General features: G+C 46.1%; 1 protein-coding gene across 4 annotated transcripts in view; it reads right to left on the reverse strand.

Moving 5' to 3' along the window:
• The window catches only part of PPP4R1 (protein phosphatase 4 regulatory subunit 1), a 309,323-nt gene continuing 286,312 nt past the window's right edge, over nt 1–23,011 (reverse strand). For all 4 annotated transcript variants that reach the window (XM_030213410.1, XM_030213404.1, XM_030213420.1 and 1 more), the window contains 4 exons: nt 20,336–20,456; nt 20,092–20,226; nt 13,017–13,158; nt 1–1,094 (listed from right to left, as the gene is read on the reverse strand). In XM_030213410.1, the coding sequence (XP_030069270.1) occupies nt 931–1,094; nt 13,017–13,158; nt 20,092–20,226; nt 20,336–20,456 (562 nt within the window). In that variant the 3' untranslated portion in view covers nt 1–930. The remainder of the gene's footprint in view (nt 1,095–13,016; nt 13,159–20,091; nt 20,227–20,335; nt 20,457–23,011) is intronic.

A 23,011-nucleotide genomic window follows, 5' to 3' on the forward strand; every position in this document is an offset into this window, starting at 1 on the left:
TCTTATTAATAAATTTTATTTGAACAAGTAGTTAACTTGTATCACAACAGAGCTTTAAACAACATGATTAAAGGCTGCCCCACTCCCAAGAGTGGTCAGAGATATATATACAGTATATGAAGAAAAATGATGCACCTCAGAGCTGATCATGATCAAGTTAAAAATACCCGACTTAAAGTACATGTGCTAATAAATTTCCTTCAGGTCATGACCAGCACGAAAAAAAATTAGGACACAGGTACTCACAAAGTTGTTGGCGAACATGTACAGCAATATGCTGCATTTAAGGAGTAAAATCAAGAGTCTAATGTAGTGCTAGCACTGAGCCCTTATAAGAAATCAACATTTCTATGCCCCCCACCCACTTTCATTTACACACTTCAAAAACTATTCACACTTAAAGATGTGACAAAAGTTACACACTGCAAGCAGCACTGGTAAACTCTGCCTGGCTAGAAATCTTTCATATCTAATACTGGAAGTCTTCTGATACACTCTGGTACAAGTGTTGCCATGCAGGCAATCAACTGTTTTTATTTATTATCTACCTTTAAGAACAAAACTTGAAAGTTACAACTCCTTGGGAGAGAACAGTGATGCAGGCCTCTAGAATCAACAGCTTTCCTATACTGAAAATTACTCCACCACCCATTCAAGTTTCTATAGTTGAGGAAGACAGAAGATTTAAGGCTTCGGTGGTAAAAAATAATCCTCTGAGCTATTTTTGTTTGTAAAGTCAAGTTGAGAAAGTTCATCAGCACACTTCCTTGACTCTTAAAATCCCTGATATCAGGCATTTGAAATGTCGAACTGTTACCAGTCAGGCAAGAGATGTCTGCTGTTGGAGCAGTGGTCATCACAGACCATTCATGTTAGGAACACTTGAGGATTCTGTTTTTAATTGTAATAGTAGTAACATTCAGACACTACTTAATAAGTAGAAGAGGCAGTGCTCATGGCATCATCTGCTATTTTGGTGCTGGCAGGATGAATACTCGCAAAGTATTTGACATCGTTGTCATAATCCATTTGTAAAGCCATAATAGTTTGTTCCACAGCTTCCTGATGAGAGTTGGCAGAATTTAAAAAATATTCTGTGAATGAGACAAAAATGAAATGTTTTATAAAGACACAGATACTGTAATTCAGAATTCTAAAAGAGTTATTGAAGGAAGAAAACCCTAAATCAAATAAAATACTTACAAAATAACACAATAATTGACTAAAGGTCAGTGTAAATTGTTCACCATCTCTATTGTATCTGAAAAATCACTGAATTTGGCAGGAAAGAGAACCAAACCACAAGAGAAGAAGTACTTCTAGACTAGGAGTTAAATAAAATGTACTGAAACTTCTGAGCACCAGAAGCAGCTGATTCTATGTTAGAATTTAAACTGCATAGCTTTCCCCAAAAGAAAAGGATTTCTCCCTTCAATCACAAATTCTATTTATATCAAATTACCACCAGCTAGTAAGGAGAAGAAAACCAGTTATAGAGCCTGCTGCACAGGCACTGTGCATGGCTCAGCTGATCCTGCCTCCCTCTGATGCACAATTGGGGGGTGGGACCAGCACAGCCATGTAGAGGCGTAGCCACACCCACTTTGGGCTCAGGCCCACCCAGCAGCAGTGCACCTTGGACATGATCAGCACTGCTTTCTTTCCCCCTGCCCATCCCGCAGTCCAGCATCTCTTCTCTCCTTTCCTGAGACTATTAATAGGCCTTGCTAGGTTCACCAGCAGCAATTCCCATGCGCTGCTGGCTGACCTGGAAGCCTTCCCTCTGCCGTGTTCCACCCACTCTGATGCGGCAGAGGGAAGGCATTGGAGTCAGTAGCAAGCTGCACGTGGGAATTACTGCCAGTGACCTGAAGGGAAAAGCATGTTAAGGTAGGCTGGGGAAAGGGAGCGATAAGCTGGATGGGGAATGGGTAGGAGAGAGAGAACTGGTAGACAATGGGAGGGAGGGAAGGAGTGATGGGAGGGGGACAGGGAGCAAAGGGAGGGTGAGAGAAAGAAAGAACTGGTGGATAATGGGAGGGAGGGAGAAATGTTAGACCTGGGGTGCAAAGAGAGAGAGAGAGAGAGAGAGAGAGAGAGAGAGAGAGAGAGAGAGAGAGGATGAGTAGAGAAGTTGACAGACATGGGGGTGGCCTAGAGAGGAGGACCCACATGAGTGGAAGGTAGAGGAGAAAGACTAGGACTAGGGGGCATGCGATGAAGCTACAATGTAGTAAATTTAAAATGAATCGGAGAAAATTTTTTTTCACTCAACGTGTAATTAAACTCTGGAATTCGTTGCCAGAGAATGTGGTAAAGGCGGTTAGCTTAGCGGAGTTTAAAAAAAGGTTTGGACGGCTTCCGAAAGGAAAAGTCCATAGACCGTTATTAAATGGACTTGTGGAAAATCCACTATTTCTGGGATAAGCAGTATAAAATGTTTTGTACATTTTTGGGATCTTGCCAGGTATCTGTGACCTGGATTGGCCACTGTTGGAAACAGGATGCTGGGCTCAATGGACCTTTGGTCTTTCCCAGTATGGCAATACTTATGTACTTATGATTCAGTGGCAGAGGGGAGTGAAGGAAAAATGGTGAACAATGGGGGAGATGTTGGACCTGGGTGTGTTGTAGAAGGAAGAGAAGAGAAGAGAAGAGAAGAGAGAGATGTTGGATCCAGGAGCAGAAGGGAGTGAAGGAGAAATGCTGGACTATGGGTAAAAGGAGCAGGAGGGAAGAGAGAAGGGACAGGAAAATGCTGGGGGTGCAGTAGAAGGGAGGTGTCAGGCTAGGAGGGTGGGAAGGGGAAAAACAGGGAGCAGGTGCTGGGCTACAAGAGTGGAGGGAAGGAAAAGGAGGGAGACATTGGGACTGGTGAAACCATATGGGAGTGGCTAAGGGAGGAGGAGTGGCAAAGAGACGAATAAGAGGAGGATAATGAATACAGAAGGTAGAAATTAGCAATAGAGCAGATGAAAGACAGAAAGAGAATAGATGTCTGGGGAAGGATAGAGATGGGAAATGGGAGAGATGAGGAGATGGAAAGTTGATAGGTGAAAAATAAAAAGAAGGGTGAGAGGGTATAAACTGAGTGGACAGAGGCAGAAAAGAAGGGTGGAAAGAGCTAAAAAAAAAAAAAAGGAAAGATCAATATGTCATAGACAGGTGTAGTGATGGGAAATGTGCATAGCAGACGTCTTTGTATTGTGTTCAGTAGAAAAGGAAGTGCATTTCTTTTGTTATTTTTCTAGTGTTGCAGTACATGCCAGGTTTAACATCTTGGGGTTCCCTATTCAACTTTTGACCACCTATTTTTATCTCTAATTTCCGATCCCTTGTTCTGTATTTGGCAAGGGTTTGTCGGTGTGGTAGTAATGATAGGTGAGGGGACTGGGGAGGAGGCAGGGAGGAAAGGGCATCAGGGGGCCCCAGTATGTCTAATGTCAGCCCTGACCCTTGCTGTAACTGGTGAGGATCCCGAAGCCCTGCCATTTAAGCTCACTTCTGCTGCCATTACTGATGGCTATTCATAGATTTTAAGTAAGCTTTAAAAATATTATGACAGATGCTGAACCAGTGATCTCAGTGGGATGGTATGGTGGGGCTGGGGGGGGGGGCGGCTATGATCCTCACTGCCCAGGGGCCCAGATCACTGTCAGTCCATCCCTGACTAGAGCACAAAAAAAGAAGCACTTACAGTAGCTAATTAAGCTGTACTGAAAATGTATTAATCTCTACACTGAATTCTTGAAGAATAGCTCGGATAATTATGTATCAATTTGATTCTTTTTTGGATATTCAAACTTAAACTAGTAAAACAGAAAAAGGCATGTAGAATCTGTTATAAAGGCTTCTCATATGACGCAGCTGCAGGAAATTCTTTTATAGTGCAAATTCTTGCTTATTATATGTCATTCTGGTTTTAATTGTAATAGTGGTAACATTCAGGCACTATTTAATAAGTAGAACAGGCAGTGCTCATGGCATCATCTACTATTTTATTTATGTGTTACATTTGTATCCCACATTTTCCCACCTATTTGCAGGCTCAATGTGGCTTACAATTTTCCGTCATGACTTATGTCATTTCAGAATACATATACAATTGGTAATATATATAGAACATGAATGCTAAATGAACAGTCGGGCAAAAAAGGGAAAATATACAAATGGTTTCACATATTGAACATGGATTGCATATTAAAATTAAACAAGATGATATAGGGAGAGAGTAATCCTATTGTTAAGTAAATGATTGTGAATTACAGTTCCAATTAAAAGTCTTTATGGTATGTCGTATTAAAGAGATGTGTCTTCAGTGCCTTACGGAAGTTAATTAGGTTGTGAATTATTTTCAGGTCCAATGGTAGAGCATTTCACATTTCTGAACTCAAGTATGAAAAGCTGGATGCATGTATTAATCTATATTTTAGACCTTTACAGCTGGGGAAGTGAAGATTTAGGAATGTGCGTGCCGATCTTTTAGCATTTCTGGGTGGTAGGTCAATAAGGTCTAACATGTAGGTCGGAGCATCACAGTGAATTATTTTATGCACCAGAGTGCATATTTTGAAAGTTACACGTTTTTTAAGAGGAAGCCAGTGTAAGTTTTCTCTTAGGGACCTAGCACTTTCTTATTTTGTTTTTCCAAATATAAGTCTGGCTGCAGTATTTTGGGCAGTTTGAAGTTTTCTGATGATTTGTTCTTTACAGCCAGCAAGAAGACCGTTACAATAGTCTAAATGACTCAGTACCACTGATTGTACTAGATTTCGAAAGATTCCCCTGGGGAAGAAAGGTTTAATTTTGGTGGTGGCAGGATGAATACTCACAAAATATTTGACACTGTTGTCATAATCTATTTGTAAAGCCACAACAGTTTGTTTCACAGCTTTCTGGTGAGAGTTGGCATATATTAGAGAGAGACAGCACACAGAAGCAATACAAGACCTTGGGTATGGTTTCATTTTCAGTTCTGTCAGCTGACTTAGTTCCTAAAATCTAGACACATACCCTTCCCCAACCTCACAATGAGAGGTCATATTAAAAAAAAGTTTTCATTTTTAAAAATTCCACCTACTCAAGCACTTCGACTCATGAGAGTAAGTAAATCAAGCAACTGCTGTACTGATCTGTACCAGAACTTTAAGAATGAATCATCCTATATTACACAAAAGAAGTGCTTTTCAAATGCAGGTTTGGACTATCTAGGGTTACCATATTTTGTCCCACAAAAAGGAGGACACATGCTCCGCCCCCACCCCACCCCCTTTCACACCTTCGCTCCGCTCCGTCACACCCTCGCTCTGCCCCGTCGCATTTTCCCCTCCCCCCTGCCACATATCCCATCGCCCCCCCTCCCCGTCACCTTACTACTGCCCTGGTCTAGTGACCTCTTTGGGGCAGGAAAGAGCGCCCTCTTTCCTGACCGGAGCGCTGCCCTGCATGCATCCTTCCTGTTGCTGATCTTCGGCGCCGATTCAAAACGGCCGCCGAGAGTTGAAGTCTCACGAGGTCACTTCAACTCTCGGCGGCCATTTTGAATTGGCGCAGAGGATCAGCAACAGGAAGGATGCATGCAGGGCAGTGCTCCGGGCAGGAAAGAGGGGGGCTCTTTCCTGCCCCGAAGGTGGAAGAGGTCACTAGACCACCAGGGCACTAGTAAGTAAGGGGAGGGGAGGCTAGCAATCTGCCCGGTTGCTCGAAGGCGGAAGAGGTCACTAGACCACCAGGGCACCAGTAAGTAAGGGAAGGGGAGGCTAGCAATCTGCCCGGTTGCCCAGACATGCCCTCAAAAAGAGGACATGTCTGGGTAAATCAGGACATATGGTAACCCTAGGACTATCCCATAGGAAAAAAAGCGAATGCTACATACCTGTAGAAGGTATTCTCCGAGGACAGCAGGCTGATTGTTCTCACTGATGGGTGACGTCCACGGCAGCCCCTCCAATCGGAATCTTCCTAGCAAAGTCCTTTGCTAGCCCTCGCGCGCACCGCGCATGCGCGGCCGTCTTCCCGCCCGAAACCGGCTCGAGCCGGCCAGTCTCGTATTGTAGCAAAAGAGAAACAAGGGAAGACTCAACTCCAAAGGGGAGGCGGGCGGGTTTGTGAGAACAATCAGCCTGCTGTCCTCGGAGAATACCTTCTACAGGTATGTAGCATTCGCTTTCTCCGAGGACAAGCAGGCTGCTTGTTCTCACTGATGGGGTATCCCTAGCCCCCAGGCTCACTCAAAACAACAACCATGGTCAATTGGGCCTCGCAACGGCGAGGACATAACTGAGATTGACCTAAAAAATTTACCAACTAACTGAGAGTGCAGCCTGGAACAGAACAAACAGGGCCCTCGGGGGGTGGAGTTGGATCCTAAAGCCCAAACAGGTTCTGAAGAACTGACTGCCCGAACCGACTGTCGCGTCGGGTATCCTGCTGCAGGCAGTAATGAGATGTGAATGTGTGGACAGATGACCACGTCGCAGCTTTGCAAATTTCTTCATTAGAGGCTGACTTCAAGTGGGCTACCGACGCAGCCATGGCTCTAACATTATGAGCCGTGACATGACCCTCAAGAGCCAGCCCCGCCTGGGCATAAGTGAAGGAAATGCAATCTGCTAGCCAATTGGATATGGTGCGCTTCCCTACAGCCACTCCCCTCCTATTGGGATCAAAAGAAACAAACAATTGGGCGGACTGTCTGTTGGGCTGTGTCCGCTCCAGATAGAAGGCCAATGCTCTCTTGCAGTCCAATGTGTGCAGCTGACGTTCAGCAGGGCAGGAATGAGGACGGGGAAAGAATGTTGGCAAGACAATTGACTGGTTCAGATGGAACTCCGACACGACCTTTGGCAAGAACTTAGGGTGAGTGCGGAGGACTACTCTGTTATGATGAAATTTGGTGTAAGGGGCCTGGGCTACCAGGGCCTGAAGCTCACTGACTCTACGAGCTGAAGTAACTGCCACCAAGAAAATGACCTTCCAGGTCAAGTACTTCAGATGGCAGGAATTCAGTGGCTCAAAAGGAGGTTTCATCAGCTGGGTGAGAACGACATTGAGATCCCATGACACTGTAGGAGGCTTGACAGGGGGCTTTGACAAAAGCAAACCTCTCAGGAAGCGAACAACTAAAGGCTGTCCTGAGATCGGCTTACCTTCCACATGGTAATGGTATGCACTGATTGCGCTAAGGTGAACTCTTACAGAGTTGGTCTTGAGACCAGACTCAGACAAGTGCAGAAGGTATTCAAGCAGGGTCTGTGTAGGACAAGAGCGAGGATCTAGGGCCTTGCTGTCACACCAGACGGCAAACCTCCTCCACAGAAAGAAGTAACTCCTCTTAGTGGAATCTTTCCTGGAAGCAAGCAAGACGCGGGAGACACCCTCTGACAGACCCAAAGAGGCAAAGTCTACGCTCTCAACATCCAGGCCGTGAGAGCCAGGAACCGGAGGCTGGGATGCAGAAGAGCCCCTTCGTCCTGCGTGATGAGGGTCGGAAAACACTCCAATCTCCACGGTTCTTCGGAGGATAACTCCAAAAGAAGAGGGAACCAGATCTGACGCGGCCAAAAAGGAGCAATCAGAATCATGGTGCCTCGGTCTTGCTTGAGTTTCAACAAAGTCTTCCCCACCAGAGGAATGGGAGGATAAGCATACAGCAGGCCCTCCCCCCAATCCAGGAGGAAGGCATCCGATGCCAGTCTGCCGGGGGCCTGAAGCCTGGAACAGAACTGAGGGACTTTGTGGTTCACTCGAGATGCGAAGAGATCCACCAAGGGGGTGCCCCACGCTTGGAAGATCTGGCGCACCACTCTGGAGTTGAGCGACCACTCGTGAGGTTGCATAATCCTGCTCAGTCTGTCGGCCAGACTGTTGTTTACGCCTGCCAGATATGTGGCTTGGAGCACCATGCCGAGACGGCGAGCCCAGAGCCACATGCTGACGGCTTCCTGACACAGGGGGTGAGATCCGGTGCCCCCCTGCTTGTTGACATAGTACATGGCAACCTGGTTGTCTGTCTGAATTGGATAATTTGATGGGACAGCCGATCTCTGAAAGCCTTCAGAGCGTTCCAGATCGCTCGCAACTCCAGGAGATTGATCTGTAGACCGCGTTCCTGGAGGGACCAGCTTCCTTGGGTGTGAAGCCCATCGACATGAGCTCCCCATCCCAGGAGAGACGCATCCGTTGTCAGCACTTTTTGTGGCTGAGGAATTTGGAAAGGACGTCCCAGAGTCAAATTGGACCAGATTGTCCACCAATACAGGGATTCGAGAAAACTCGTGGACAGGTGGATCACGTCTTCTAGACCCCCAGCAGCCTGATACCACTGGGAGGCTAGGGTCCATTGAGCAGATCTCATGTGAAGACGGGCCATGGGAGTCACATGAACTGTGGAGGCCATGTGGCCCAGCAATCTCAACATCTGTCGAGCTGTGATCTGCTGGGACGCTCGCACCCGCGAGATGAGGGACAACAAGTTGTTGGCCCTCGTCTCTGGGAGATAGGCACGAGCCGTCCGAGAATCCAGCAGAGCTCCTATGAATTTGAGTTTCTGCACTGGGAGAAGATGGGACTTTGGATAATTTATCACAAACCCCAGTAGCTCCAGGAGGCGAGTAGTCATCTGCATGGACTGCAGGGCTCCTGCCTCGGATGTGTTCTTCACCAGCCAATCGTCGAGATATGGGAACACGTGCACCCCAGCCTGCGAAGTGCCGCTGCTACCACAGCTAGGCACTTTGTGAACACCCTGGGCGCAGAGGCGAGCCCAAAGGGTAGCACACAGTACTGGAAGTGGCGTGTGCCCAACTGAAATCGCAGATACTGTCTGTGAGCTGGCAGTATCGGGATGTGTGTGTAGGCATCCTTCAAGTCCAGAGAGCATAGCCAATCGTTTTGCTGAATCATGGGGAGAAGGGTGCCCAGGGAAAGCATCCTGAACTTTTCTTTTACGAGATATTTGTTCAGGGCCCTTAGGTCTAGGATGGGACGCATCCCCCCTGTTTTCTTTTCCACAAGGAAGTACCTGGAATAGAATCCCAGCCCTTCTTGCCCGGATGGCACGGGCTCGACCGCTTTTGGCGCTGAGAAGGGCGGAGAGTTCCTCTGCAAGTACCTGCTTGTGCTGGAAGCTGTAGGATTGAGCTCCCGGTGGACAATTTGGAGGTTTTGAGGCCAAATTGAGGGTGTATCCTTGCCGGACTATTTGCAGAACCCACTGATCGGAGGTTATGAGAGGCCACCTTTGGTGAAAAGCTTTCAACCTCCCCCCGACCGGCAGGTCGCCCGGCACTGACACTTGGATGTCGGCTATGCTCTGCTGGAGCCAGTCAAAAGCTCGCCCCTTGCTTTTGCTGGGGAGCCGCGGGGCCTTGCTGAGGCGCACGCTGCTGACGAGAGCGAGCGCGCTGGGGCTTAGCCTGGGCCGCAGGCTGTCGAGAAGGAGGGTTGTACCTACGCTTGCCAGAAGAGTAGGGAACAGTCCTCCTTCCCCCAAAAAATCTTCTACCTGTAGAGGTAGATGCTGAAGGCTGCCGGCGGGAGAACTTGTCGAATGCGGTATCCCGCTGGTGGAGATGCTCTACCACCTGCTCGACTTCTCTCCAAAAATATTGTCCGCACGGCAAGGCGAGTCCGCAATCCGCTGCTGGAGTCTATTTTCCAGGTCGGAGGCACGCAGCCATGAGAGCCTGCGCATCACCACACCTTGAGCAGTGGCCCTGGACGCAACATCAAAGGTGTCATACACCCCTCTGGCCAGGAATTTTCTGCACGCCTTCAGCTGCCTGACCACCTCCTGAAAAGGCTTGGCTTGCTCAGGGGGGAGAGCATCAACCAAGCCCGCCAACTGCCGCACATTGTTCCGCATGTGGATGCTCTTGTAGAGCTGGTAAGACTGGATTTTGGCCACGAGCATAGAGGAATGGTAGGCCTTCCTCCCAAAGGAGTCTAAGGTTCTAGAGTCTTTGCCCGGGGGCGCCGAAGCATCCTCCCTAGAACTCTTAGCCTTCTTTAGGGCCAGATCCACAACTCCAGAGTCGTGAGGCAACTGAGTGCGCATCAGCTCTGGGTCCCCATGGATCCGGTACTGGGACTCGATCTTCTTGGGGATGTGGGGGTTACTTAATGGCTTGGTCCAGTTCGCAAGCAATGTCTTTTTCAGGACATGGTGCAAGGGAACAGTGGACGCTTCCTTAGGTAGAGAAGGATAGTCCAGGAGCTCAAACATTTCAGCCCTGGGCTCGTCCTCCACAACCACCGGGAAGGGGATGGCCGTAGACATCTCCCGGACAAAGGAAGCAAAAGACAGACTCTCGGGAGGAGAAAGCTGTCTTTCAGGAGAGGGAGTGGGATCGGAAGGAAGACCCTCAGACTCCTCGTCAGAGAAATATCTGGGGTCTTCTCCTTCTTCCCACGAGGCCTCACCCTCGGTGTCAGACACAAGTTCACGGACCTGTGTCTGCAACCTCGCCCGGCTCGACTCCGTGGAGCCACGTCCACGATAGGGGCGTCGAGAGGTAGACTCCCTTGCCCGCATCGGCGAAGCTCCCTCCGCCAACGTAGTCGGGGAGCCCTCCTGGGAGGTGGCCGCAGTCGGCACCGCACGCGGTACCGACGTCGGGGACCTCACCCCGGGCGATGGGCCAGCCGGCGCCACGCTCGACGGTACCGGAGGCGCAAGCACCGCCGGTACCGGAGGGGTAGGGCGCAACAGCTCTCCCAGAATCTCTGGGAGAACGGCCCGGAGGCTCTCGTTCAGAGCGGCTGCAGAGAAAGGCAGGGAGGTCGATGCAGGCGTCGACGTCAGAACCTGTTCCGGGTGTGGAGGCTGTTCCGGGCTGTCCAGAGTGGAGCGCATCGACACCTCCTGAACAGAGGGTGAGCGGTCCTCTCGGTGCCGATGCCTGCTGGGTACCGACTCCCTCGGCGACCCAGAGCTCTCGGTGCCGACGCGGGGAGGAGACCGGTGTCGATGCTTCTTCGACTTCTTCCGAAGCATGTCACCGGAGCTCCCCGGCACCGACGAGGAGGACGTAGAATCCATCCGTCGCTTCCTCAGGGCCGAGGTCGAAGCAGGTCGATCCCGGGGGGGCTGTACCGCAGGAGCCCTCAGGGTAGGGGGAGACCCACCCGAAGGCTCACCGCCACCAGCAGGGGAATGGACAGCCCTCACCTGCACTCCACCCGATGCACCTCCGTCCGACGACATCAGGAGACGAGGTCCCGGTACCACCGACGTCGATGCAGCTATCCGATGTCTCGGTGCCGATGCAGAGGGCCGATGCCTCGATGCACTCGATGCACTGGCGGCCAAGGATGAAGGTCTGGACGCTGATGACGTCGATGCACACGATGACCCCGGTGCCGATGCCGACGAAGAGCCCGAGAACAAAACGTTCCACTGGGCCAATCTCGCTACCTGAGTCCGCCTTTGTAACAGGGAACACAGACTACAGTTCTGAGGACGGTGCTCAGCCCCCAGACACTGAAGACACGAAGAGTGCCTATCAGTGAGCGAGATTACCCGGGCGCACTGGGTGCACTTCTTGAAGCCGCTGGAAGGCTTCGATGTCATGGGCGGAAAAATCACGCCGGCGAAATCAAAATCCGAAATGACGAATTTGGAGCACCAAAACTTTAAGGGAGAAAAATCTCGACCGAGGCCGAAAAGAGGCCTACCCCGACGACGAAAGAAAACTTACCGGGGCGAAAACTGGAAACACGGGAAGGGGCAAACGAAACCCAAGGAGGTTTCCGGAGCACTTCCCGAACAAAGTTATAACTTTTCCGAAGAAAAAAAACACGTCTATTTTAAAACGGACGTGCGAGGTCGACTCTCCGGGGCTCGACACGACAAAAACACAGCCGTACCGAGTGCGGACGAAAGAAGACTGGCCGGCTCGAGCCGGTTTCGGGTGGGAAGACGGCCGCGCATGCGCGGTGCGCGCGGGCGAGCGAGGGCTAGCAAAGGACTTTGCTAGGAAGATTCCGATTGGAGGGGCTGCCGTGGACGTCACCCATCAGTGAGAACAAGCAGCCTGCTTGTCCTCGGAGAAAAATGATTACGAGGATTATGAGAATAAATGTTTCAGGATTGAAGGCTGAGAACAGACTTGGCTTCTTGGATGCAACCTTTACCCACAGACTAGCACTTCTGCCTCCTTTGGGACTGCTGACTACATAAAAAATATGTTGTGCCTGAGTCCAAGACTCTGAGGAGTCAAGATTTAAATATTCACCACCAACAGGTTTGCAAGAGACCAGCACTCCATGTCAGTGCTTCTCAATTATCTCCTAGAGGTACACCTAGCCAATTGAGTTTTCAACAGTATCACAATCTCATACATATTCATTATGGTAATCCTGAAAACCAAGTTGGCTAGGTGTGTCTATAGGAGAGGGTTACATTTTTTGGTATAACTTAATTAAATAGCAAGGTAGATGCTTCACTGAGAGTGCAAGTTTCTACATGTCTGTTGGTACACAGTGCATTAAGTGATGTTGAAAGGCATATTAGATATAATGCAGTGACATAGCTATGGGTGGGACTGGGTCCACTCATTCTTGACTCAGGCCCACCCAGTGGCAGTGCTGCACTCCCCTCTCTTCTTCTCCTCATCCAGTGGTTTGGCATCTGCTCCCTCTCCAAATCCCCCCATTCCTCCCAGAGGTCACTGTGATTCATTTGTGCTGCCTGTGGCTGCCCCTGCAGGCTTCCCTCTGCCACATCCTATCCTTGCTGACATAATTTCCTGTGGCAGAGGGAAGCCTGAAGGGACCAGTGCAGGCAGCAAAGATGAATCGCTGTGGCTGCTGGGATGCCTCTGAGGTGCACTGGGGAATGACGGGGGAGGAGGGAGGGGGGATTCAGAGAGGGGGCAGATGCTGGTTTTCGGGAGCAGGCGGTTGGAAGGGCCCACCTAAAATAGTAGGTCTGGCTACGCCACTGATATAATGAATTACAATACAGTGCAATATTTCCTTGTATAGAAAATGCAAAAAACATTAATCTTACTAACCTTTTTCTAAAAGGGTTTGCTTTAAAGTTTTTGCAAGTAGAACTCTAACATTTGGAATCCTATCAGATGCTAAATGCAATAAATGAGGCATCAGGTGCACAGCAAATTGGTCCATGGGAAGGCAGTCATCCTCAAGGACAGCCTAGCAGGAAGAAATAAAAAGATGTGATAACTACGTGACTACCAAATTAAAAAACTCTCAGTTTGGAATGAAGGCCCTCTGTTTTACTGATCCACAAACCAGTTTCATACATTTTTACATTTGGCTCTTTTCCAGAGCCAAGATAAAAATCAAAGGACCCATACAAAAATCACTCTACATTACACTTTGTTATTCCTCTCTTTAAAAATCAAAGAATACACAATGCAATCACAATAAAAACAATTTTCTTTAGGTTTAGAAAGCAACAAACAGTCTGGCTAGCTAGTGTTTCAGTCTACATTTTACTATTTCATTCTGTGATGTACTTACAAGTTTTCTATGAAATAAACTGGAACATGACAGTAATGTATTTCAAATCAGTTCTCTCTAGTAAATCAAACACCATTAGTATTCTAAAGTCTGAGGTATTCTAAGAGGGTTAAATGAAAAGTAATGCTGCCACTGCCATAACTTTTTAAAAATTAAGATATTGTAATGAATAAAAAACAAAAATAATACTTGAAACTTGCTCTTTTATTATGTCTATTTACTTTTCTACATAGTTGCAACCATTTGCTACACATTTCTGTCACCAATGGACAAGTTTTTGAAAGCCGTCACAAAAGAACTGCCCATCTTATATCTTCAACCATTTGCACACAGTCCTTTTCACCTCTTCATTTGAGTCGAACAGATGCCCCCGAAGGGTATTCCTTCAATTTTGGAAAAAAATGGAAATTTCATGACGTTAAGTCTGGGGTGTATGGCGGTTGGGGTAAGACTATGAGATCCATCTTCACAATTGCCTCTATGGTGTTTTATGCTGTGTGGTGTCTAGCGCTGTCATGTTGCAACAAGATTTCCTTCTTGTGCTTCTGAACTCTTCTCAATCATTGTTTCAAATTTTTCAGGGTTGCAATGTAACACTTTGGGTGATCCTCTGATTGTTCTTTATGAGTTTGTCAACCTTTCTTGTGTGAGACTTGTACATTGCTTTCATAGGTCATCTGCAGTACTCACATCAACATAGTTATCACCATAAACAACGTGTATACAGAAGCAAGTTTCAATTGGAGGGACTTCTTCAACAGTCAGTAATTCTATCATGGCACACTGCTTAAATTGCATTACTGAATGCACACTGCATTCTTCCATTTCACAAGCAATAGCAAAACTGCCTCTTCACAAAGATACTTCTCACCAACTGATATAAAGGAATACATTTTAAAGAACAAGTGAACATGTGTAGTGCGTCAATGCTGCCATCTATTTATGAATTATGGAGTTTGTTTATGTTTTATGTTCATTATTTTTATTAAATTATATATATTACACAACTCATTGAGCAATAATACAAGAAATTGGAAATACCCCGTAACAAAATATTCAAAGTTATCCATAACTGAAATATCTTCACCACTTTCGTCCACTAAACATTAGGTAAATTATATCCAAGAAAGGAAAAAAATTAATTAACATTGTATCTAAGAAGAAATACTAAATTAATGTTACCCAGGTAGCCTACTCCAAGCTGTCTAGACAATAACATTAACCTCTTCTTTAGGCAGCAAAAAATCTTCTAACTGCTTGGGATGAAAGAATTGAAATTGTTTAGACTGAAATAATATACGGCATATACAAGGAAATTTAAGTACAAAATTTGCACCTAATGCCAAAGTCCTTGGGCGCAAAACCAAAAAGGCTTTACGCCTTTTCTATGTTTCTCTAGACAAATCTGCATAAATTCTTATTTTAGACCCACGAATAAAGAATCCAAGTGACGAAAGGAAAGTCTCAGTACTGCATCTCGATCCATCTCCAGGGCAAAGGAAACCAACACAGTAGTTTTCTAAGTAATTACCTCTAATGAGGATTCCAAGAAAGATGTGAGGTTCATAGCATCTCCTACTTGGGTTTGAGAAGTTCCAGGCAAAATTTTACGTTAGTTTGTAAGTACTGTGCTCGAGTTATAAGGCAGTGAATCCCCAGCCATTCCTAGTGTTTCAACCAAATATTTTTTAACCATCTCTATAGGTATAATTAAAGGTGACCTAGGAAAATTTGTCAGCCTCAAATTAAGCCTCCTAGATTGATTTTCTAAGTATTCCAAACGACAAAAGGTAAAGTTTCTTTCTTTAATTGAGACTTGTCTCACGGATTCTAATTTTTGAATTTTCTCATCTAAAAGTTTCAATTCAGAGGATTGTTGAGCAGTTACCTGTGCCTGGATAATGGCTGCTTCAGACAATACCTTAATTTCACTAGTGTTTTTCGTTATCAATACTTGTAAGGAAGATTGAATGTTAAATGTCAGGTCCCAGAGTGATTCTATTATCACTACGGCTGGTTTTGCTATAGTCCCCGAAGAAAAAACAGGAAGGGGAGCATCAATAGACTGTTTAAAAGTACTCACTATCTGTGATGGCAATGTTTGTATTGCTAGTTGTTCTTCCAGCCTGGTGCTCCTAGCCGTTTCTCCCAGCTTGGGCAGGTTCCCTCCCTGCACACCCAGGCCCCCTACATTCGGAGCCTGAGCTGCCGGACTTGACCCCAAGCTGGCCTTTTCTGGCTAACGGGGAGCCGCACGTTGGACGGGGCTCAAGGAGATCCCGTCGACACTGCTGGCCAGCGCTGACACCCCGGCTCCAATGGCGGGAGAAGAGGCTTGCCTGGGTCCAGGCGCTAACCCGAACTGATCCAAGGTCGTCTGGTGGTGGAGTTGGGTCCTGGTGGAGGTTGAGGGACTTTCCTGCACCTTCCCACTCCTTTTCCCCATTGTCTATGGGGATCTGGAGCCTCTCGCAACAGTGCTTCGATCAGGTAACTGGGCACATCTGGTGCGATTAAACGCTATGCTGCCATCTTGGATCCGCGAACTCAAGTTTATTTATGTTTAATGAAGACTTGATATACCTTCTTTCACAAATAATCAAAAACTAAAAAAACAAATTGAGCAGGAAACGAACGCCAATATTAAATAGGACAGAGGAAGTAAAGAGCAGAAGGGGAAGAGAATAGATCAAGATGGGTCAGAGAACAGAGATGACCAATTGCCTGTCAATGACCCGGCCTCCAAAAAGAATAAGGGTTAAGAAAACGTCTGAGAAAACAAATGTACTTTAAGAAGAGAAAAAAAGCTGAGGAATAAAAACTTTTACTTCAAAGAAGGTGGTAAAGAATTCCAGAAAAAGGGGCCAAACAGAAGAATGCAGAGGCACATGTAGAGCTAAGATGGGAACAGTAAACAGATGGCACAGATAAACAGCAGTCAAATTCGGAATGAAGCTCGCAGGCAGGGCAATAGGGAATAATGAGACTGGTTAAATATGGAGGGGAACCCAAATGTAATGCTTTAAAAGTAATGGTCAGGATTTTATGAATGATCTGATATTTTATAGGGAGCCAATGATGCTCTTTCAGGAAAGGTGTTATATGATCATAACAACGTGCATGTGAGAGAATGCGGATGACAGCATTCTGTACTGCCTGCAATTTACGGAGAGATGTCAGGGAGACCGGCATATACGATATTGCAGTAGTCCAGTTTTGTAGCGACTAGTGCATAAAGTGGCACAACTATCATCACTGAGAAATGGGTGGAGAGAATGCACCAGACGAAAAGAATGAAAACATGTCCTAACGGTAACAGAAATATGAGTGGGAAAAAATTGGAGGCATTACTTTTCAATTCACCCTCATCTAAAAGTGATGCACAAAACACACACTGTAAAGACAAAAAGACAGCAAGCCTAATTCAGGGAAGTGATTTTACTGTGAAATGAAGTATTTCTGAATTCCAAATCAAGCTTCTCTATTCTAACACACATGTAGAGAAAAAAGCAAGTTACTTACCTGTAAGCTGGTGTTTTCTGTGGACAGCAGGATACAAGTCATCACAACGAGGGTGATGTCACTGCAGAGTCCAGCACAGGAACACTACTCCAGCCTAGGTTTCTATAACATCTGTACAGGCTTACCATGCATGCATGCCACTTCCAATCTGGTACTTCTTCAGTCTATTTTATAGCTTAGCATAGGATAAAACTCCCTGGGTAGATGGGAGGATATATGAGGACTTGAATCCTGCTGTCCACAGAGAACACTTGCTACAGATAACTTGGTTTTCTCTGAGGACAAGCATGATACAAAGTCCTCATAACCTGGAACACCCTAGCTACAGGCTGCCTTCAACAGAAAAACAAAATATAGATTGCAACAAGCAGACACACTATTTGTTTGCTTGTTACTGGTAATAAGTCTTTTTTTTTATTTTTTAAAAGCAGCCTGGAACTGGAAGGGGGTGGAGTTGGATTCTAACTCTCAAACAGATTCTAGAGAATGGTCTGGCCATCTATTGATGCATAAGTAGTTCTGCTGTAAGCAATTAGATTTGATTCAAGCCAAGCGAAATCTGAGACATCATTTCTATCACCAGTCATCTACAGGACACTCTGTCCTAGTAGACAGTTCAACCCTATCTGTTGAAGGGAGTCTCCTTCCAAATTCCCTCAGTTCAAATTGTGTTATTGACAGATGCATGCAGACTTGGCTAAGAAGCTCATGTAGATGGATTCCACACTCAGGGGTTATAGTCTTCTCAGGAGGAACTTCACCAGATAAATTTCCTAGCACTGAGCAATATTGAACACTTTAAAGCTCTAAAGGTTTTCAGAGATCAGTTGCCCAACAAAATTATTTTTATTCAGACCGACAATCAGGAAGGACAGGATCCTAGCTCCTGTGTTGGGAGACTGTCAGGATGTGGGGCCGTGTCTCATGGGATGACTCTGTGCCACATATCTGGCAAGCAAGGACAACTGCCTGGTAGAAAAACTGAGTAGAAGTCTGCAACCTGTAAGTGGTCCCCGGACAAGGAAGCACTTTTGCTACACCTTACAACAGAGAGGGTCCCTCAGTTTTGCTTCAGAATACAGCAAACTAGTCTCAGACACTTTCCTCTTGAACTGGGGAGGTGGTCTTCTTTAGGTGTATCCTATTACCTCCTGCATCGAAAACACCTGAAACTCAAGACCGGGGAACCATGATTCTTATAGCACCTTATTGGCTCAGGCAGATTTAGTTCCCTCCTCCTTCTGGAACTCTCCATAAAAGGACTCATAAGACTGGAGCTTTCTCAATCACTGATCATGGAACATCAGAACAATGCTGCATCCCAGTATCAAGTCTTTAGCTCTTACACCTTGAATGTCGAAAAGGTGACTCTAGTGTCCCTGGATTTATCAGTGTGTCTCAGGTTCTTTCGGCTTCCAAGAGAGTTTCCACTAGAATACAGTTTTAAAAGGAAGATTGATGTCTGATGTGAGGGAAAGGCCCTAGATCATTTTTCTTGTCCCACACAAAAAACTGCTTGAATATCTTCAGAGTCTAGTTTAAAGACCAACGCCATAAGGGTAAACCTTACTGCACTTGGCGCCTATCATCACTATGCAGAAGGTAAATCTATCTCTGTAAAGCCTTTGGCTGTTTGATTTAAATATTGCTTCTGTTGAAGCTTTCCTTCAAGTTTCCCAAAGTGTCGTGGGACAGTTCCTTTTGAGCCACTTAACACCTGTCAACTGCAGTACCTGACCTGGAAGTCCTTGCTATTAATGGTGGTAACTTCAGCTCACGGGGTGAGTGCGCTTTCAGGCCCTAGTGGCTGGTCCAGATATATTTTATAACATACTAGTTCTGTGCGCTCATCCTAAATTCCTTCCTAAAGTATTGTCAGAGTTCTATCTTATCAGTTGATTATCCAACCAGTACTACTGCTATTGAGATAGACATGGGAAAAGCCACTCCTTCTATCAGGCACTTGTGACCTGAATTAGCCACTGTTGGAAGCAGGATACTGAGCTTGATGGACCATTGGTCTGACCCAATATGGCTATGTTCTTATGTTCAGTATTTTTTTCTAGACTTCATGGCCAAAGATGAAAGTGTACTGCACGAAGTGGATTGTTCTGGAGCAGACTAAAGACCTTTAAAAGTCCACTCAGCTTTTTGTTTTTGGGCTGAACGGGATGGGGGCTGCCGTGGCAAACACATATTCTATAATTGGCTAATGGCCTGCATCTTCAAAAAATTACAGCGATCTCACACAATAGTGGCAGGCAGTGTGTGCATGTATTGTCAGCTTGCTCAAAAGTTCTAGAAATCTAGGCTGGGGTTGTGTTCCTGTGCTGGCCTCCACTGATATCATCCATGTGAGGAATTTGTATCCTGCTTGTTCTCAGAGAAAAGTCTGAAATGGAGTTGTCCAATGTATGTCTCACCAAAGTTACATGACCATGATACAATTATGGTTTCTCTCTATAGATTGGCACTGCCTGTTTTCTATATGATACTTTGGACTCTCCTATTACTCGGACCATTACTCTTTGCATTTAAAGACAAATATCTTTACCTTATTAATAATTATGGAAAGGAGGATGCTAGAGTTGATCAAATTGTGGTGAAAAAGCTATAGTGCCATCTCAGCTAAAAACAGTGTTATTTTTTGGTTGTGGTCACCACAAATAGGAAACAGGTTCCCAGAGATTAGTTTCCACACATCAGTAACAAATTCCATGCTGTTAACACAGTAATTTTATTATAAGAGAGGCACTGGGTATAACATAAAGCAGTTTGCCACAAATTAGAAACCGTAGCTTCAACTCAGACATCCAGTCCACAACTCTCTTGAGATAGTGAAGAATAATCTAAAAACTGGAAATATCAAAAGTCTTCACTATTATATCAATATTTAATATATATAATTTATAATCTTAATAGAAATAAAACCCAGAAATGCAATCATGAATAGAGAAGTTCTAATTCTGTCACTTTCAATCACTGTTCTGAAAAAGCCTCTAACTTTTCTTCATCATTCCATGCCAAAATGTAATTACAAACTTCAGCCTCACACCTTTCAAAACTTTTAATTATACTCACCTGGCAAATAAAGACAAATGTTTGCCGGCCAGACCATTTTGGGCTGCAACAAAATCTTTCAACAAGTTCATTCATGAGATCCACGGCAAATGTTGGCATTGAAGCCATGTTCAATTTCTTTACCATCTCACTAACCTGCAAATATGATCAAGTTACACAATTATTGTTCTCTATTTCTATAAAACATAAGAATAATGCAACTACAGTTTACATATGGAACATATGTAATCAATTTCAATCTTACCAGCTTGTAGGAAATCCAGCGAACAGAGGAAACCTTATCTGCACAAAGACTCAGAGAAATAGGACGTAAATAGTCATATACGTCTCTAGCACTATAGAGGTCTAGAAGCAAAATCAGTTGCCTGAAATGAAGAAGAAATATTAATGAAACACACCAAAAATCAGATTTATGATAAACATTGTCCCCCTATCCCCATCAAAAAAGGATAACACTAAAAGAGAAATATATTATACTGTTATGGTCAAATACTGGATAACATACATTTTACAGGGAAACTGGATCATGGGCATTACCATAAGAGAAACTAGAGAAAGGATACAGACTTAACTGTTCTCCAAAGGCAGCATACACATTGTCTGAGAAGCAGATTATATGATCTACTGCCTGCAAGAACTATATCCCAAGATTCCTGGTTGGTCCAATCTACCATGGACTGGTTTACCGGCAACTCTGAAGATCTCACAGACTCCAGAAAGTCATTTATTTCCTATTTATGTGTTACCAGCTACACCCTAATGATTAAAATGTAAAAAGCTTGTAATTCCAGGAGGTGGATGTGAAGACCCTTTTCCTGGAGAGACCAGACCCCCTGAGTGTGGAGACCATCTACATGAGCTCCCCACCCTACGAGGGATGTTATGGCTGAGGAATTTAGAATGGACGTCCCAAGGTCAAATTGGATCGAATTGTCCACAATTGAAGGGAATTGTGAAAATTGGTGGACAGCTGGATTGCATCCTCTAGATTCCCTGCAGCTTGATACCACTGGGAGGCTAGAGTCCATTGAGCTGATCTCATGTGAAGATGGGCCATGGGTGTCACATGAACTGTGGAGGCCATATGGCGTAGAAGTCTCAACATCTGCTGAGACGCTCTGGCCATGGAAACTTGAGACAGAAGACTGTCTGCTCTCGTCTCAGAAAGATAGGCGTGAGCCGTCTGAGAGTTCAACAGAGCTCCTATGAATTCTAGTTTTTGAACTGGAAGAAGATGGGACTTTGGATAATTTATAACAAACCCTATTAGCTGCAGGAGTTGAATAGTCATCTGCATGGACTGTAGAGCTCCTGCCTCGGAGGTGTTCTTCACCAGCCAATCGTCGAGATAAGGGAACACATGCACTCCCAGTCTGCGTAGAGACGCTGCAACTACTTCTAGGCATTTTGTAAAGACCCTGGGCGCAGACGCCAGACCAAAGGGCAGCACACAATACTGGAAGTGCTGCGCTCCCAGATGGAAAGCGAATGATACATACCTGTAGCAGGTGTTCTCCGAGGACAGCAGGCTGATTGTTCTCACGACTGGGTTGACGTCCACGGCAGCCCCCACCAACCGGAACAAAACTTCACGGGCGGTCCCGCACGCAGGGCACGCACACCTCACAAGCGTGGCCGTCTTCCCGCCCGTGCGCGACCGTTCCCGCTCAGTTGAATGACAAGGAAAGGAATGAGGAAAAAATGCAACTCCAAAGGGGAGGAGGAAGGGTAGGTGAGAACAATCAGCCTGCTGTCCTCGGAGAACACCTGCTACAGGTATGTATCATTCGCTTTCTCCGAGGACAAGCAGGCTACTTGTTCTCACGACTGGGGTATCCCTAGCTCTCAGGCTCACTCAAAACAACTAACTGAGAGTGCAGCCTGAACAGAACAAATCGGGTCCTGGAGGGTGGAGTTGGATTCAAACCCCAAACAGATTCTGCAGCACCGACTGCCCGAACAGACTGTCGCGTCGGGTATCCTGCTGGAGGCAGTAATGTGATGTGAATGTGTGGAAAGATGACCACGTCGCAGCCTTGCAAATCTCTTCAATAGTGGCTGACTTCAAGTGGGCCACTGACGCTGCCATGGCTCTAACACTATGAGCCGTGACATGACCCTCAAGAGCCAGCCTAGCCTGGGCGTAAGTGAAGGAAATGCAATCTGCTAGCCAATTGGAGATGGTGCGTTTCCCGACAGCGACCCCTTTCCTATTGGGGTCGAAAGAAACAAACAATTGGGCGGACTGTCTGTGGGGCTGTATCCGCTCCAGATAGAAGGCCAACGCTCGCTTGCAGTCCAATGTGTGCAACTGACGTTCAGCAGGGCGGGTATGTGGTCTGGGAAAGAATGTTGGCAAGACAATTGACTGGTTAAGATGGAACTCCGACACCACCTTTGGCAGGAACTTAGGGTGAGTGCGGAGTACTACTCTGTTATGATGAAATTTGGTATACGGAGCATGAGCTACCAGGGCCTGCAGCTCACTGACTCTGCGAGCTGAAGTAACTGCCACCAAGAAAATGACCTTCCAGGTCAAGTACTTCAGATGGCAGGAATTCAGTGGCCAAAAGGAGGTTTCATCAGCTGGGTGAGGACGACATTGAGATCCCATGACACTGCAGGAGGCTTGACAGGGGGCCTTGACAAAAGCATGCCTCTGATAAATTGAACGACTAAAGGTTCTCCAGAGATGGCTTTACCCTCTACACGATGATGGTAAGCACTAATCGCACTAAGGTGATTCCTTACTGAGTTGGTCTTGAGACCAGACTCTGATAAGTGCAGAAGGTATTCAAGCAGGTTCTGTGCAGGGCAAGAACGAGGTTCTAGGGCCTTGCTCTCACACCAGACGACAAACCTCCTCCACTTGAAAAAGTAACTCTTCTTAGTGGAATCCCTTCTAGAGGCAAGCAAGTCC

This window comes from Microcaecilia unicolor, chromosome 1 (assembly GCF_901765095.1).
Source record: "Microcaecilia unicolor chromosome 1, aMicUni1.1, whole genome shotgun sequence".
In the NCBI taxonomy this organism is placed as follows: Eukaryota; Metazoa; Chordata; class Amphibia; order Gymnophiona; family Siphonopidae; genus Microcaecilia; species Microcaecilia unicolor.